Below are 17,054 nucleotides of genomic sequence, written 5' to 3'. Positions count from 1 at the left end.
AGAGATAAATTTTTGGCACACAGAATCATTCATAGTCCTTACTTCCTACAATTTTTCTTGTATATGTCTAGATTTTGATTCCTCCTTAATACTACTAAGACATTTGCTATACAAATTTTTATCAGTAAGGACTTCATCCAAAGCCCTTCATCCAATCTGCTGGAAAATCACTATTGACTTTTATGGTGTGGACTTTTATCTACTCAGCTGGTATAAACATAAATAACTCATTAAAATCCTGAACAGGCTACCTAGCATGCATATGTATTTCTTACACTTATAGCAAGCATATTCATTCCTATTCTTGAGAGCCAAATTACACTTGCCTGCCTGGCTTCCCAGCCAGTTCTAGGAGTACACAAAGCCAGGCTAGAATTGAGACACCAGCATAGCTGGGATCCCCATACACATGACAACTTACTAACTAGGGAGAACCATGGTCTTGGAAGCCCCAATGGGAATGGACAAGTGGAAGAGGCTATCACAGGCCTCAGATACCTTGCCATTCCTACCAGCAAACAGATAATTAGACGACTCTCTTTTTGATAACACACCTAGTCTCATAGGAAGGGACTCAGGAGGCCCAGGGCTTCTTGCCAGGTTGGTGTTGTGTCTCATCATGGAGCACCTGGTTAGACTCGGCCTAGGTTGATACCACTTCCATATTGCTCAATTATAAAGCATGCATAGCAACCCTTCTGAATTCAAATACAGACATTTTAGATCAAAAGCATACCACACATCTGGAATCATGTGGGGGGAAGGTGTAGCCAATCTGAACTGAAATCTCATCATTCCCTTTCATTGAATTATGCTATTCCTACCAACACTGGTCAGCCACTCACAGTGGCACGGTCTATTCACAGATATCCAATCCACCATTGCAGGAATTCCTGCAAGAGAATATTATTCATGCACTGCTTATGCTGCTATGAATCCAGTTAGCATTTTAGCCTGTTCTATCATTAGCAGGTACTACAACTGAAACAAGAACTAGTGTAATGGCACTGAGAAATAATAAATCATTGCTTTTTGACTAAAAAAAAAATCACTTTGTAAGAGTGCTTTTGAATTTTACAGAAGGAATATGTGACCCACACTGTCTGCTTCAACACTTATTGGAATGTGCAAAGGCACTCTTAGAATCCTGTAATTTTTTTTTTTTTTCCACACCCATCTTCTCAGTCAAGCTTTGGAATCTAATTTAAGGAGGCATCAGCTTCATCTCCCTTTCATATATCACTTCCTCTCTACTTATATTCACTCATGCAAAAGACACATTGAGATGCTTAGAATGCAGGTCAGATTTTCGCAATGAGCTCCTTTTAATCTCTCGAGAGTTATAATGCCTCAGCTACTAATATTTTCCTCTTAGCTATGAGTGCTGTTTACTTTTGAGGTTACTCCATTATTAAACTTGAAAATGGACAGTGCTGCATTTTGTGATAGGATCTTCTGCCCCAGGTAGACTGGTAGGCATTGCAATTTTTAAGTGCTTGCGGACGGGGTGGGGTGGGGGGAGTGTGGCATTAAGGAAAATGATCATCATAGCTTTGCGACACAGTGGATTAACAGATGTGCATGTCTTTTTGCACAAGGGCATTTTGGAGATTTGAAAGCTGGTTTGTGCAGCTTGCAAGTGAGAATGATATGACAACAGTAAAATTGCCCGTCTAGACTTCTAGATGAATTGACCCCCATGTTTATGGTTTTTCCAGGCCGATTTAAAAAGAGAGATATTTGTCATCGGCAAACCTCCTCGTAGCCCTGTTATGACAAGGAGATCTTGCAGCTCGCCAGTCAGAGGGCACAGCTATTTACATAGGGTATGGTACCATATGGCCCTGATATTGCCAGGTTTCCCCTAGCATAAGGAATTTGGTTTCTCATTGTGAAGTCTGGGGCTCACATGCTTAAGTAAATTCTCTTTAAAATGGAAAAAGCTTGAGTGATAAAAGTGTGGAGGCCACAGGAAGCTGTGCTTGATTTGGACATTCTGCTGGGGAATTGTAAATTGCAAGTATGTGTGAAACAGCCCTAAAAAGAAGCAATTTCTCTAACCAATCTGTGTTTAACTCTCCCTTCCTTCTTGAGTAGTTCCTCTCATTTCTAAGTATCTTACTTATGAGACCATTTGCAAAGGCTAAATAAGAAGACCTCATTCGTAATGTGTGTTGCTGTTCCTTGTTGTTTCCAAATGCATGATCGCGCGCACACACACACCAAAATATTTTGCTGCTATGGCAACATATGTTGCACTCACTTGACGCCATGCCTTTTCATCACACTGATTCTCTGAGCTGCCATCTGCATCAGCTTTTTCTTGCTTATTCACATTAAGCTGCATCCTCTATACAGTACAATCTCTTATTATAATTGTCCATACTCTGTCTTTGAAAGTAATGTGTGTGATTTCTGCATTTTATGTACAAACCAAATGTTATACATATTTGAATCTAATCATTTTTGTATACATTGCAAACTTCATTTATCTGAAGTCAGGGATGATCATGTTTGAATTAAGAGGTTTATGTTTGAAAAAATGTAAGTGTTCTTATAGTGTTACAATCATGTACAGTTACACGGAAAAACTATTGGATACTTATTTATGAGGCTTAATTGTAAGTATCAAGGGCCTTTTACCAAGAAAGCTATATTCTTTTCTCAATCTGATACTCTTTCAAGTCACTTGCCCATATGGCCAGATACTGACCCGGAGGAAATAGTAGATTTAATTGCTAAACTGAAAACTGATAAAGCCCCAGGGCTCGATCTGATCCCGGCGGAAGCTATTAAACAACACCCAACATGGTGGGCTAAAATTCTTGCAAAAATCTTTGATGCAATCAATGCCACGGGCCAGATACCTAGATCATGGAAGGAGTCCATCATAATTCCTATATATAAAAAAGGACCACCAGAGGACCCAGGAAACTATCGTAACATCAGTTTATTATCAATCATCGGGAAAATCTATACTCGCTTCCTGCTAACCAGACTAACCCAATGGGCCGAAGATTCCAATCTGATAGGCCATGAACAGATCGGGTTTAGACCAAATCACGCTTCTATTGACCATGCTATAATTCTATATCATTTGGCGCGGAAGTATTCTTCCCCTACTCATGGTCTTCTATGTGCCGCTTTTATAGACCTGAAGGCGGCTTTTGACAGTATCTCTAGAGAGCTGTTATGGGAAAAACTGGCAAAGTGGGGCATAGATAAAAGGCTGTTGTGGCTTATGATTAAATTACATGAAGGGACGGCCGCTAGGGTGAGGTTAACACCTGAGGGCGATCTCACAAACTCTGTACCAATAAATAAGGGGGTACGACAAGGGTGCATCCTTGCCCCCTATCTTTTTAACCTCTATATTAGTGACATGAGAACGCCCCTAGCTGAGGCCCAAACCTCCATTCATGCACCCAGGCTTGCAGACTATCGCTGCCCCTTATTATTGTACGCTGATGATGCGGTGATCCTCTCTTATTCTCGAATCGGTTTGAGGAGGGCCCTTAAGATTTTTGCGTTATACTGCCAAACAAATTTACTTACTATTAACCATTCCAAATCTAAAGTCCTAATTTTTTCCAGGAGTCGTAAACTGTATAGATGGGAACTCGAGGGGAAGCCAATTGAACAAGTTTACAAATTTCAATATCTAGGAATTTACTTCCAGTATAATATGGGATGGAAAGCACATATCACATATTTACAAAATAAGGTTAAAGCCCTTATCTATGCTCTATTACGCTTCTTCTTTACTGAGGGGGCTATGCATGTTCCATCCGCCTTAAAAGTTTATAGTGCGAAAGTGGTTGCAACTATGGCCTATGCGGTCCCTTTATGGGGCGCCTTTGTAAACCTCTTGCCTCTGGTGACATTGCAAAATCTTTTTCTAAGACGCCTTTTGAAACTACCCTCCTGTGTAAGCAACTCTGCCATTCGCCTAGAACTTAAGATCCCCTCCCTAGAGATTCTGATGTGGAGACATGCCTTTAATTATTGGCTGTCCCTTTGGCATAAATTGCCAAACTACCATCTTATTCAGTGCCTTTGGAGAGATGAATTCACCAACCCATGGGCAACAAAAATCCATTCCAAACTGTTGTCTTATGGAATCTCTCCTTCCGATATACTTAATTTAGATCTAATTACAGCTAAAAAGGTCATCAAACAAAGATTGGAGGAGGTAGATTTGCAACAAAATCTTACTACAGGTGGAGGTACATGTTCCCCGATAAATCAGGGCATTACATCTATGTCCCAGATACCTCGATATCTGTCTACTTTATCGGTTGCGTCGCATAGATTCGCATTTGTTAGAGCCAGATTTAATGTGTTCCCCTCAAATGTTCTGAGCAATAGATTTTCTAATGGTAAAACCTCTGTTTTATGCGCATGTGACAACAAATCAGTAGAATCCCTCTATCATATCTTGTTTAATTGCCCCTTATACATTGTTCCCCGATCAAGGATCCTGAGTTCAATCATTCTGGAAATTGCTGCTAAACCACCTGAATTACATCTAGCTTATCTACACCAGGACATTGACTCTTATAGAACATTACAGGTTGCTAGATTCCTGATTTCAGTTCTTTCATATAAAAGACTTCATGGAATGCTGCATGACTATTAAAAATCCAGTAAACTCTATGCACCATCTTGATCTTCAAGGCCATAACACGGTACATCTAGAGATTGTAAATAATGTGAAAGAGATTATGCGTTGAAATATTTTAGTTGATATTTTAGATTGTAAAATGCTATTTTATCTATTGATTTGTTTTACCTTGTGGGCTTATAGCCAAATAAAGTATTATCTTATCTTTATCTCATCAACCATTTGTTGACCATATGATCCCGAGACTTGATTACTTTACTGTACTCTTGATAGACCCATCTTGAAGACTAGTTAGCGTCTATAATTGGTACAAATCATTGCAAGTCCAGTCCTGCAAGTCCAAGGACTACCTTTCTCTCGCATTTAAGATGGAATTGGGTTATACTGATCTGAAAAAGCTCAGACTACATTGTTCACTTCATGTCCATCATTTGTGGTCCAGTCATAAAATCAGGATCCACATAAAATCAAACTATGAGACAGTTACATAAATATACCCTAATAGCTGTTCTTTTGAACTGTGAACTTCAAGTCATGAATCCTAAACCATGGATTCCCTTTTATATTTTGAAAACTTCCATACAGTGGTGCCCCGCAAGACGAATGCCTCGCAAGATGGAAAACTCGCTAGACGAAAGAGTTTTCCGTTTTGGAGGTGCTTCGCAAAACGAATTTCCTATGGGCTTGCTTCGCAAGACGAAAATGTCTTGTGAGTTCCTGCGGGGTTTTTTTCCCCTTTCCCCCCCCTTTTTCTAAGCCGCTAAGCCGCTTATCCGATAAGCCGATAAGCTGCTAAAAGCCACTAAAAGCCACTAAACCGCTAATAGCGCTAATCCGCTAAGCTGTCAATGGGCTTGCTTCGCAAGACGAAAAAACCGCTAGACGAAGAGACTCGCGGAACGGATTCTTTTCGTCTTGCGAGGCACCACTGTATTTATTTTGTTACACTAAGTCTGCTGGGTATTTATGTATGTTTACTTACCTTTCTGTTCAATAAAGGTAGTTTCTTTTATGTTAAAAATATTCAGTTTGTTTTTCAGAACTTTAATTAATGCCAATCCGTGGTGGGAAATGAAAATTGCTTTTCAGCTTTTTATACTGGCATTGGTTACCATTTTCCCCTTAAAAGGCTACATGTTGATAATTTATCTGCATTCTTTTAATAATTTGTTTTTCTCTTTTCTCATTCCCTATGGGATAGTTTATTTTTGTTTTTTTAAAAAAACCTTCCACAGTCCTCTCAGAACTAGGCAGTATCATTAACAAACATAGCATGTGGTAGTTGCCAATTAGATATCTGAGAGTACTTTTGCAAGAATGTGGTATTGAGCAATCATAAGGAATGGCTGCTTGTTCGGTCAGTGTTAGTCACACTGATTTGCTTTCTGCTTGTCTGAGGCTGCTTGTTTGGATTAAAATTGTATATTCATTTGTGCATTTTATAGACTAGCAGTATATATGACACTTAACAGCTTTCTTTGGCATGGTGATATTTATGCTGATGATAATTAAGCTTGCAAAAGGTGTTAAAGAAATCCTAGCATCTCCTCTTTTCTTTTACGCTTTGGGGGTTGGTTTGCTTTGCTTTTAGTTGTTTAATTTATTTGTGAAGCAGACAGCCAGTAAATGAGGCCTGCATCACAAATATCCTACTTGGCTCTATGTGCTTCTGCACTGTGACCTTTAGCTATTTGTTAAACTGTTTTTATATGCAGCCTCAGGACCAGTAATATGGGGAGGATTGTTGTTGTTGAGCACTTGGTGAGCTGTGCATGGTGGTCCTAGGGGTGCAAATTATATAGGACTGTGGAAAGCTATACCTGGATTTGTAACCATTTATACTCTTATTACATTTCAACTCATTTCATTTCAGCCACAGCGCCCTGTGTTTGCTCATGAAAATATACACAGTGGGGGGGAACCGTAAGTATTTTAATCTACTAAAGTTTTTATCTAAATGACATTGGTAAATTTCTAGTGTGGTTGAGTAGGGAGTATTTGCCATCCCAGAAGCTGTCTAATGAGGCAGCTTGCATCCCATGGCACAGCAGTGCATGGACAACATATGTGTAATGATATGGGCGGTGTTGGCTGTCCCTTCAAAACATGCTATCTGCCTCTGACTCTCACCATTGACTCATACATAGACCCATGACCCATACTGCCATTCATTAAACGCTCCTAAAACTCAAGAGCTCCTGTTCATGCACAAGAGGCATAACATCAGCAGCATCCCTTTCAAAGTGAGTTGAAGTTGGGTTGTGCACTTTGGTCATGAACATATTAGAGTTGTTCCTTGCCATAGAGTTTTGAAAAAGCTCTCTATGTTGTTATCTTCAGTCAAAGTGATATTGGGTATTAGGCAGAAGTGGGGAGATGCATGCTGAGCATCGCTGCTGGTTACTGAGAGGCAAAGGGATGAAGTACAGGCTGCTCAGTGCAGTGTGAGCACAATGGCAAAGCCAATCTGCCACTGCATCTACACCACACTGAGCTTCCCCTGCCCCTCCCCATCTCAATAACCAGCAGCAACACCTGGCACTAGGAAGCTAGGTGAGCAATGCACCACCTCACTAGTACTGTTAGCAGGGCTGGAAAAACTCTCTGAATGAGACCTTGGAAAGCTGCTCTGCCAGTCAGGAGAAACTGTACTGGCTAGATGGACCATTGGTCCAGCTAAGTAGAAGGCAACTTCATTTTTTGTGAAAATCTAGACAGACTTCATTTGCACATAACAATGCCAGTGGAAGTTGTGCAAGTTGTGTAGCTGGTGTATTGCATCATTTTATTCAGTTGCCGAAAGCTTTCCTTTTATAGCTCCTTTGGAGTGTTAAAATCTGAACATATATCACCATTACTGAAAACAACTTAACAGTTGTAGTTGAAATTCAAGCACACACAAGTAAATGTCATGCTAATTAAGTTGTTACACTGAATATTCTGGCACCTCTTAGTGGTGACAGGCAACTTACAAATTACTGATCAAATTCACTTTTGGCACTTGATGCAATTTTAATCTCAGAAATGAGTTCTATTTCCAATTATGATGGGAAGTGAATTAGCTTATGAGATTTATACATAAATACCTCCTTTGTTGATGTGTTGGACATAGTACTTAAAGTAGGAAAAAGTCAAGAGTTAGCCTGCAAATGGTGTAGAGAGGGGGGGCTTTTGTATACCAACTGCTTAGAACCACAAATGAGGAGAGTGCTGTTGCACTCAGATGCTTCTTGCAGGCTTCCTATAGGTTTCTGGTTGACCACTGTGAGAACAGAATGAGGCTTTGTTCTGACTTGGCAGGGCTCTTCTTATATTCTGGAAAGAAGACATGACTGGTTGTTCCTGTTCAACATTCTCGCTAGTCGGTCAATAATTTCTAACAATGAAGCATAAGATCTGAACACTCAATATATTAGATCTATTTTACTTAGTTACTGCACAACCCTGTAACTCTTCTTACAGCATAGTAATAACAGCAGACAATAAAAAGAATGCCAGTGCACAATCCATCACAGTTGGGCACATTTCAGTCCATTAAAATTTAAATTCTCCAGAATCCCAGGATGGGACAGCCTTACTAGGGCTCCTTCCTATATACACATGCACCTTTATCTTTTAAGGACTGCATGAGCTCTCGCATCACTTGTGTGATGCAGCAAGAGAGGACTCAGTGGACATAGGTCTGGTGCTGTCACAGGCACAAACCAATAGGTGCCTTGCCCAGTTCACATTTCATCTGGCATTGGCAGATGCTGAGATGAACTAAGGAGGAGGTGGTAGGGAGAATACATTTGTTTTCCCTAAGGAACAAAGTATTACAAGTTTATCTTTAAGAAATGTAGTATCCACACAATAGATACTATGGCTTGGCCCTAAGGAAGTTAATTTAAGTAACTTCATGGAAGGAAACATTCCCTATCCTCATTTTCGCCATGCAGTCAATTATGCCCCCTGAAAGGATGGGCTAGGGAGTGTCAGGAGTCAGAATTAAGCGCAGGTCAGCAATAAAAAACATGGTGTCAGTGCAGTTAAGTCTTTATTCAAAGAAACCAAAACAGTGCAGGCCTAGTGATCCCAGCAACTCTTCCCTAGGCTTGGGCAATATATCACCCAGGACCGATATGAGGGTAAGACTGTGATGGTGGTTTCACTCAGCGGTATATTGCTAGTGAAACCACCACAGTTCCTGAGTCCCTCTGCTACCAGCACAGAAAGGTAGCAGGCAGGACAGCTTGTTCCTCCCTCCTTTTCTTTAAATTGCTTGGCTGAGGAGCACGTGGCTGCCCTCACCTCAGCCAAGCAGTTTTATGTAGCCCCCAACCTGCCACCAGCTGGCACGAGCCAGTGGTGGGGTGGGGGCTTCGTTAAACTGCTCCTGCTCCCCAGCTGAGGAAGCATTCTTCTACTTGCACACAAGTAGGAGGATTAGGGATCTCAGGCTGATGTGTGCAAATAAGACCCCATCATTCTAGCATGTGCATGCGCTGGATGAACAGATTCTGCTTCATGCTGCCTGGCTGAAAGGGCCGTGCCAGCAAAGGCAAAGGGAGCCCTGATGATGGAGCCTGTCAGGTTCAGTCTCAGCACTCCTTCCATCTTCAGGCAAGGAAGGGGGAGAGCAAGCAGCCTCTTTCTCTGAGGAAAAGAAAGCCACTTCCCTCCCCCCCCCCCCACTCCTTGCCAGCAAAGCTGAAGGAGCCCTGCAAACAGAGCCTGTCAGGCTGTGTTTGCAGGGCTCTCTCCCTCTTGGGAGTTGAGGGCTAGCTCAGCTGGCGGGTGGGAGCCTTCATGCAGAGCAGCAGGCTGGGGCCAGCTGCATTCACCCCAGCCTACAAAGCCCTGGGGTAAAAGCACCTTAGTCCCTGCACAGTGAGAGCTGAAGCGGTTTCACCCAGGGTCTCACAGGCTGGGGCCAACGCAGCTCTTTCAACATAGCGATATATCGCCAAACTGTGATGTTTGGCTAGCGATACACTGCAATGTTGAAAATCTAATACTGCCCAGCCCTAGTCTTGCCCCAATCAAACAGCTATGAGGACTGAAGGTCCCCACCTTTCCACCACTTTCTAAGGCTCCACCTCTGCAGGGTCTTCCCCAAGCAGTCGCAAACTGTGTCTGCACAAAACCAAACTCCATTCTTTTCATTTCTCTGCATGTTCTAGGATACTAGGGGGAGGGGAGCTGGTCACAAGAGGAGGGGTGTCTCCCTCAACTCTGCCTCTTGCCCAACCTCCTCTCCAGCCTCAGAGTCAGAACTTCTCTCTGCCACAGCCTCTTCCTGCTCACTAAACTCTGTTTTCTGCTTCGAACACCACCTCCCCCCAGTCTGCTCCTCCTCCTCCCTCAGACCACTCATTGTTGTCCCACCACCAATCCCCTGGCTCTGGGGGTTCCCCAGGTGGTGCCTCCCACCACTCCTCTGCATCCAGCCAGTCCATGAGAGGGAGCTACTGGGGGAGGGTGGGAAGCATCCCTTCCATGAACTAACTTATATTCAAATCCAAGACTAGTTTTGGATAACTCTTCCTCCTTCGGTAGGCCTCCCCCCACACACATATACAAACTACTCATCCCACATTGTTCAAGAGAGTCCCCTGATTCTCCAGATAGACTTTGGTGGGTGCAGGTAGTCACAGAGATTAAGGGACAGGGAACTTCTGTGACCTTGGTGAAGTTAACTTACCTTAGGATCCAACCTCTGTGGAAAGATGTCTAGATTCCCTTGGCAAATTAGTAAACAACTGCCTGGTTATTATATGAAAATACAGTCATGTACAAGAGAATGGGAAGGAAGATATCGGGAAATGATCAGAGCTTAACTGTAGCTGATTGACAAGCTAACCAAATAAATAGTAAGTTAGAATAATTTGCATTTCTATAGAATATTCAAGTGCTCAAAGTATTCCATATGCATAATGAGTTGTAGTCTCTACAACAACCTGTAAGCAACCTATTTTTAACTTCAAAGGACTATTATTTAACAAGCTTTTCCAGCTAAGTAAAAATGAAAGCTGCTCAATTTTTTTTCTTTAAATGCATCCATTTGTCCTGTTTAAGGTTTCAGGTTCTGTATAACTATACTCCTAGGAACGAAGATGAATTGGAGCTCAGAGAGGGAGATGTCATTGATGTGATGGAAAAATGTGATGATGGATGGTTTGTGGGTATGTTAATTTTAAATTTAGTAGTGCTCTAGGATATATGTGCTACCTCAGAGATTGCATAGCAGGATACTCTCAGTACTTTGTGGCTGGCAAATCAGACTTCATGAGATACCTGCAGTGACACTAAACCTGTTAGAATCTTTTCAAAAACCTTTGGTATGAATTGTATCACACTGTTTAGAAAGAATGTGGCAAGCATTAATTCCTTCACACACACAATGCATATCATCCCCTTACCCAGAGTTCTGCAGATGCTGTAAAGCACGCATGGAGCTTGCACAAAGGGCCAGCTCCAAAAAATGTTTTGAGCTTCCCAAATCCCATAACCATTTGTATCTGAGTCACTGATAATGCAGCAGTATGCCAACCAGTGTAGGGTGTTTGGGCTCTTGCATCCCAAGCATGAGCTGTTGACTGGCAAGGTTTACAGATGACCACTATATGAGACCTGGCCAAGTCAGAGGCAGTGTGTATTCATCTTCCTGCTTCTAACTGGCGGGATTGCTTGCTTGACATGAGAGCACACCCTCAGAATTCTCTTGCACCACTGAGATTGCAATATTCGGAGCTCAGTGGCTCCCTCCATTTACACCTCAGCAAATGCCTGGCATTGACACATGCTAAGCATTGGTCATAGAAGGCTTCCCCATTAACTTTGATGGAACAAGCATTTGAGTTCCCTGTTAAGAAAGCACTGTCCAACAAAACTGAATATAGGACTTGGGAAGAACCATGGATAATATCAGAGGTTTCTTCGAAGTTTCAACTGCATCTACCTGTACTGCTGAAGAGGCAAGCTGCATTTTAAAAACATCTTGCCTCCTCATCAATGTGAGCTGCTGTAATTAAAACTTCCAAGAGTTCTACGTTTTTCCTGTTTTGCACCTGCAGCTTAGGTGTAGGAAACTTTGACTCTCCAGATATTGCTGAACTACAGCTCCCATTATCTCTCACCACTAGCCATGCTGGCTGGGGTTGAAGGGAATTGTAGCTCAGTGACACCTGGAGGGCTAAAGGTTCCCCAAACCTACCATGGCTTTATTGAATGTGATATTTAATTCCCTTTTGCAATGTATATTATTCCATGTTTTCCAAATTACATAGCTGAATATACTAATGAAGGATGCTAAAATGAAACGTAACTATCTTCTCTAGAGAACAATATGTTACCACTACTGCGATGTTTCACTTATTACTTCTACTTTCAGGAACCTCCAGAAGAACAAAATTCTTTGGTACTTTCCCTGGAAACTATGTCAAGAGGCTGTGAAATGTTGCTTATTTTTTCCCTACTTATTTATGCTGCATTTCTGCAACACATCTGCATATAAAGCTGCTAGAAAACATGCTCCACCAGTCTTCTGTTATGCTGCTTTGCAATTCCAGGTAGAAGTCATCTAGTTCATCCTCACCATTCCCATCCTCATCCGCCAGCCAGCAGTATTACCGTTAACAGCTACAATGGGATAACTCAGCTTTTATGAAACAAGAGGAATTAGTTCAACCTTTAGTACATCTTTTTCTGTGTGCATTAAATATTTGCCTGCCCTTACCAATCTGAAATATGCCAAGAAGAAAAAGCTTAATGGAAGGTACTTTGTGACACTCCAAGTGGTTATCCATATCATTTGAGGGAAATTGCAGTACTATCCTTAAGAAAAATGTTTTATCTTCTTTCACCTCATATATAGAACAGGTTGTGGCTTACTTTTCAACCATTGTTTTGAGTTTTCACATTCTTTTTAAGCTCAGCAGGATATGTTGCTTTTACGTTGCTGTGTCACACATTTGCCTGTTTTTAACTCATTTGCAATATAGAATAATCACTCAGACATATAGCTTCCATGGTCTTGTATGTTGCAACATATGCAGAGTGGTTATAAAATTTTGAGCAGGAATAATTCAAAAGGGGAATTACTCTTAATAGTTGACAAGCCATGACTTCTGGTTGGATCTCAAAGATTTCATGAGGCTTGAGTGAACGGAGGTCATACATTGGTTAAATCCCCCGTTTCCACAGCTAAGAGCAGCTTCATGCATGAAGCTATTTGCAAATACAGTAAGCACAACTTGCACTTCCTGCATCTGTACACATTAATGTCCGGGAGGGCATGCAGATGTTCCTAAAGCAGTGTTCTCTCTCCATAGAGAAAATATGTGAGTTATACATTAATGATGTGCACAAAGACAGGAAGCAGATGAAATGCATCTTCTGTATTTGCATATGTTAATGCCCTAAGTCAGGAGAGAAGTATGCATGTCTTTGCAAGAAAAAGTAGATCTTCCTATTGCAAGTGCAGCATACACCTCTGTCTCTCTCTACAGGGAAAATGTTCAAAGGCCCCACTTCCAACATCAGCTATATGGGCAAACTTATCCCAAAGGAATCCATGTTTACTGCTTAATATTAAAGAAGTGTACAAAACAAAACAAAAATACTGGGAAACAATTAAGCAAACCAATAATGAAATTGTTGATGTCGTATGCTTCTCTACTACATCAAAAATAACCTGAGTTCAACAGAATATCTGAAAGTCTAGTACAGTATTCAACATTCATTTATCATACAAAGTTTCTACAACAAAAAACCCAATATCCAGTGCACAATTTTACTGCAACACCGAGTTGGGGAATTCTGGAGAAAGTATCACACAATGCTTTTTTTTTTCCTACATATGTATACACATACATTAATAAACCTGAACAATATTTCCTTCCTGGCCCTCCAGCATTAAAAGAAAAACAGAAAGGCACAAAAATGAACACAGGTACATTTGGGTGGATGTAATGAAATAGTATCAAATATTTGAATTTAGTATTTGTTTTCCTTATGCAAAGAGAGGCATCAATAGTGTATGAGGGAAAACACATGATTTCCCGCATCAATGGCTTTATGTAAGAGTCCAGATTTGGTTTTGCTGGCACCATATAGAAGGCAAAAACAAAACAAAACCCTTTTCTGGGTAAAGGACAGATCTTCTCACATATATTTGTAGTCTTGTAGCATTTTGTACATATGTTTGGTTTTTTTGTACAGAGCCATTTTATTGTTGGGGTTTTTTTGAAGAAGAAAACCTATCCCCTTCCACTAATAAATATCAACATTTCCTCGTCTTCTTTACCCTGTTCCTCCTCCCAAAGTATAAGCACATTTGGATAGTGCAATTCTGTAAAATAGCATTTGCTGCAAAAGTTTTATGAAGTATAATATGGTTTTACCAGCCAAATCTTTAAAAAATGTACATATGTCTTTATTATGGAGAAATGTCAGTAAGACAGACAATAAATCGTATTTGTGCAGCATACCTTTATTACTGCAAATTTCATGGCAAAAGCTTTATATTTCAAAGGCTTTCCATTATAAACTAGATGTGCATGCAGCTTTGCTGTGAAATCAATACCTATCTTTGATGCCATTTATGATGGAAGACTTAAATGTCTGTTGCCTGTGATATTTTAAAAAAGCACTGTTTCTATTCTCTATCTGATTTTAATAGAACATTTTTCATACCTGGCTTTCAGGTAATTGACTTTGAATTATTACATGCAAAGGGTCTCTGTGTTTTTTCCCTTGAATAGACTTCTAATAAAATTTGCTTGGAGTACACTGGTATGCCTTTTTGATTAGCATCCTTACTGAAAAGCATCACACATTTAAGTTGAATATGCTGGAATTAAAATACTGAACAGCAAGGTTCATTATCCTATAAACAACAGAGGCACCAGAGAAAGCAACGACAGTGCCTTTTCTGCTGCTGCTGCTGCTTCTACAACAAATAGGATATCATTTACCCAGTGTGGTTCCTCTTTATCACATAAACAGGACAATGGCCTATATCCACCAACAGCATACAAATAAATATGCCTAACTTGACCCAAAAACCTATCCCACCGCACAAACATGCAAACAAGCCACACTGCAACCAACTGAACGCAACCAACCGAATTCTGAACCCTCCAACCTCTCACAATGGCAATATCTAAACAAAGGACCTATCCACATGTCACACTAGGCAACAGAATGAAAGAACAACACCCCCATCTTTCTCCTTTCCTCTTTCTCCCCTTCTCATTTCCCCAACTGTAATTTTTTCTGTTTATTTGCCTGTTTTGTAACACAAGAAAAACTTTAATTAAAAACTAATTTTAAAAAATAGGATATCATGACCCCAGGCAATGATGTAATCTGGGGAAATAAAGAGACTGTAAGAATATAGGCATTATGCTGAAGCTAAGCACAGCACACATGCACAGCTAGCAGGAAAACGGTCACACTTTATGGTTGATCTGTGTGTTCAGGAAAAACAAAGTATAGTTCTTATACCACACATCAGTCTACAAAGCTCAGAGTATTTTAAATGCAAAGAAAGAAACCTACAGCAAATGTTTCATCCATTTTTATCAGGAATAATCACAGAGAGAAAAATGGGTGGAGATAGTATATGGCATCATTGTGTCATACAAAAGTGTTGAATGGCAAATGTTGATGATAGCCATACTGTATGCAGCAATTGTTTCCCATCCATTAAACATGACTCATCTTCAAGCATGGGGAATAAGAAAGGGAGTAATAATAAACAACAAAGTGTTAAGCTGCTCTACAAATACAGTATATTTTCTTGGCCATAGAATCCTGGACTCTGAAGCACTGCAGCAGATCTGTGTCCCACATTTTAATATTGGCATGTCCCAACAGCCCTGCATAGCGTTCAAAGGAGAATCATGCATACTTTGCTAAAGGGTTTATTCCTAAAATGACCACTCCACAATAATTGATTTTGTGCACAGTGCTACTGTCTGGCTTTTAAAGTGCTAGAACGTCCCTGTAGGAAGTGGAGCTTTAAGTCAGGCCTGCCCACCTGTTAAAATAGTCCTCCACCACTCTAGGCTCTTCTTAATTCTTTTGCACATTTTCTGACTTTCCCTATGCTAATCTGTCACAAACAATAGTAGAAGTTAACCGCTTCATTATCACCTCTTACCTGCAGAGCAAGTAAGGTTTGCCAATTACTCTGATGCATCAGCAGGTTTCCTAATTGTTGCTCCTTTAAAAAAGGTCCTGGAGCTGTGGTCCCCTCCATTTTCCCTCCACTATACAGTCTGTGTTAGTTAGAGCATGGTGCTATTAACACCAAGGTTGCAAGTTAAAGTGAATAATTTAAATCCTGGAAATGGCTAAATTCTAAATTCTTCGGGACTCTTAAGTATAATGGCATACAAGGTACAACATTTGAGACCTTCAAATTACCTCAGTTGGTTAGAGTGTGATGCTGATAAGGGTTTAATCCCCATACAGAACAGCTGCATTGCAGGGGACTGGACTAGATGAGCTTTGGAGATCACTTCCAACTCTGTAATTCTATGATTAAATTATTTTACTTGGTTTAAAAATCTAATTTTTATTTGACCCCTCAGCTTTTGTTACATCCCAAGCACTGCCTGCAAATAAATATGGTTTAGTTATTTGGTGGGAAATCAGTTATTATGGTGTAAGTATTACAATTTAAGCAATAGTGTGGGAAGATGTCAAGGCAAGCAAAGCCTGTATCTCAGCAGTGACAATTTAAAAACAATCTGATATTTCACAAAAGAGGGGAGGAAAGCACCAGCTGGAGCATTATGCTGTCCTTGTTTGTATGTTTTATCCTTCATTCCACAATCTAGACCCTATCTTACTTTATCTATAAATCAATGAGGTTATAAATCAATGGATGAGGAATTTGAACTTCAGTCTACCTAATTGCAGTCTAACACACTAACCATTATACTACACTGGCTTTAACAAAGGGAAGGAACTGCAGAGAAATCAGACCAGCCAAGAATACATCAATAGGCCAAAGAAATTGGAATAATAACTCCTTACACTGTATAACCTTTTCTGGCCAAGTTTGTACAATAATCTCTGCAAATCAGAGACATATCCTTGTTGGCTAGAGATTCCTCCAATAACCCTCGACAGCCTGGCAGTGTGGTTTGACCTAAAGTAATCCTCTCCATTCACTACACAGAAGTTGGTGGGAGGTTTCTACAGTTCTTATATAATGCAGTGGGAATTCTTTAATGCCTGCAATGGGTTAACAGGAACATGGGGTGCACATTTAAAAAACAAAATGATCTGTCACCAAACATGAAATAGCACAGAGCTATCTGAAGAAGCATTAAGTAAGCATCTTTCCAACAGGGTTTTAGGTCACTGCTATTTTTATTCCCTTGGAAGAGTTGCAGGTATGTTAGTGGGGTAGCCTTGAAACTGGCAGAGTTGTGAC

General features: G+C 40.6%; 1 protein-coding gene and 1 long non-coding RNA gene across 37 annotated transcripts in view; one reads left to right on the top strand and one right to left on the bottom strand.

Moving 5' to 3' along the window:
- Positions 1-14,395, top strand: part of SORBS2 (sorbin and SH3 domain containing 2) — a gene marked incomplete at its 3' end in the record, with an annotated part of 187,956 nt that extends 173,561 nt beyond the window's left edge. For 19 of the 36 annotated variants that reach the window (XR_013842223.1, XR_013842224.1, XR_013842225.1 and 16 more), the window contains 2 exons: positions 6,498-6,547; positions 10,682-10,768. Coding sequence is in view for 15 of the 36 variants with exons in the window: in XM_079989964.1 (XP_079846090.1) it covers positions 1,719-1,826; positions 6,498-6,547; positions 10,682-10,788; positions 11,997-12,058 (327 nt within the window). Of the gene's footprint in view, positions 1-1,718; positions 1,827-6,497; positions 6,548-10,681; positions 10,789-11,996 lie in introns of those variants that run through there. The other 17 variants (XM_079989962.1, XM_079989960.1, XM_079989968.1 and 14 more) reach the window with 5 other exon arrangements.
- LOC307223768 overlaps positions 1-17,054 on the bottom strand; it is a 106,335-nt gene that overhangs the window by 47,801 nt on the left and 41,480 nt on the right. The gene's annotated exons all lie outside the window — the stretch shown is intronic.

The sequence above is a fragment of the Podarcis cretensis genome, assembly GCF_951804945.1.
Source record: "Podarcis cretensis genome assembly, chromosome: 9".
NCBI classification, from domain to species: Eukaryota; Metazoa; Chordata; class Lepidosauria; order Squamata; family Lacertidae; genus Podarcis; species Podarcis cretensis.
This window is presented reverse-complemented; position numbering and strand designations above follow the sequence as displayed.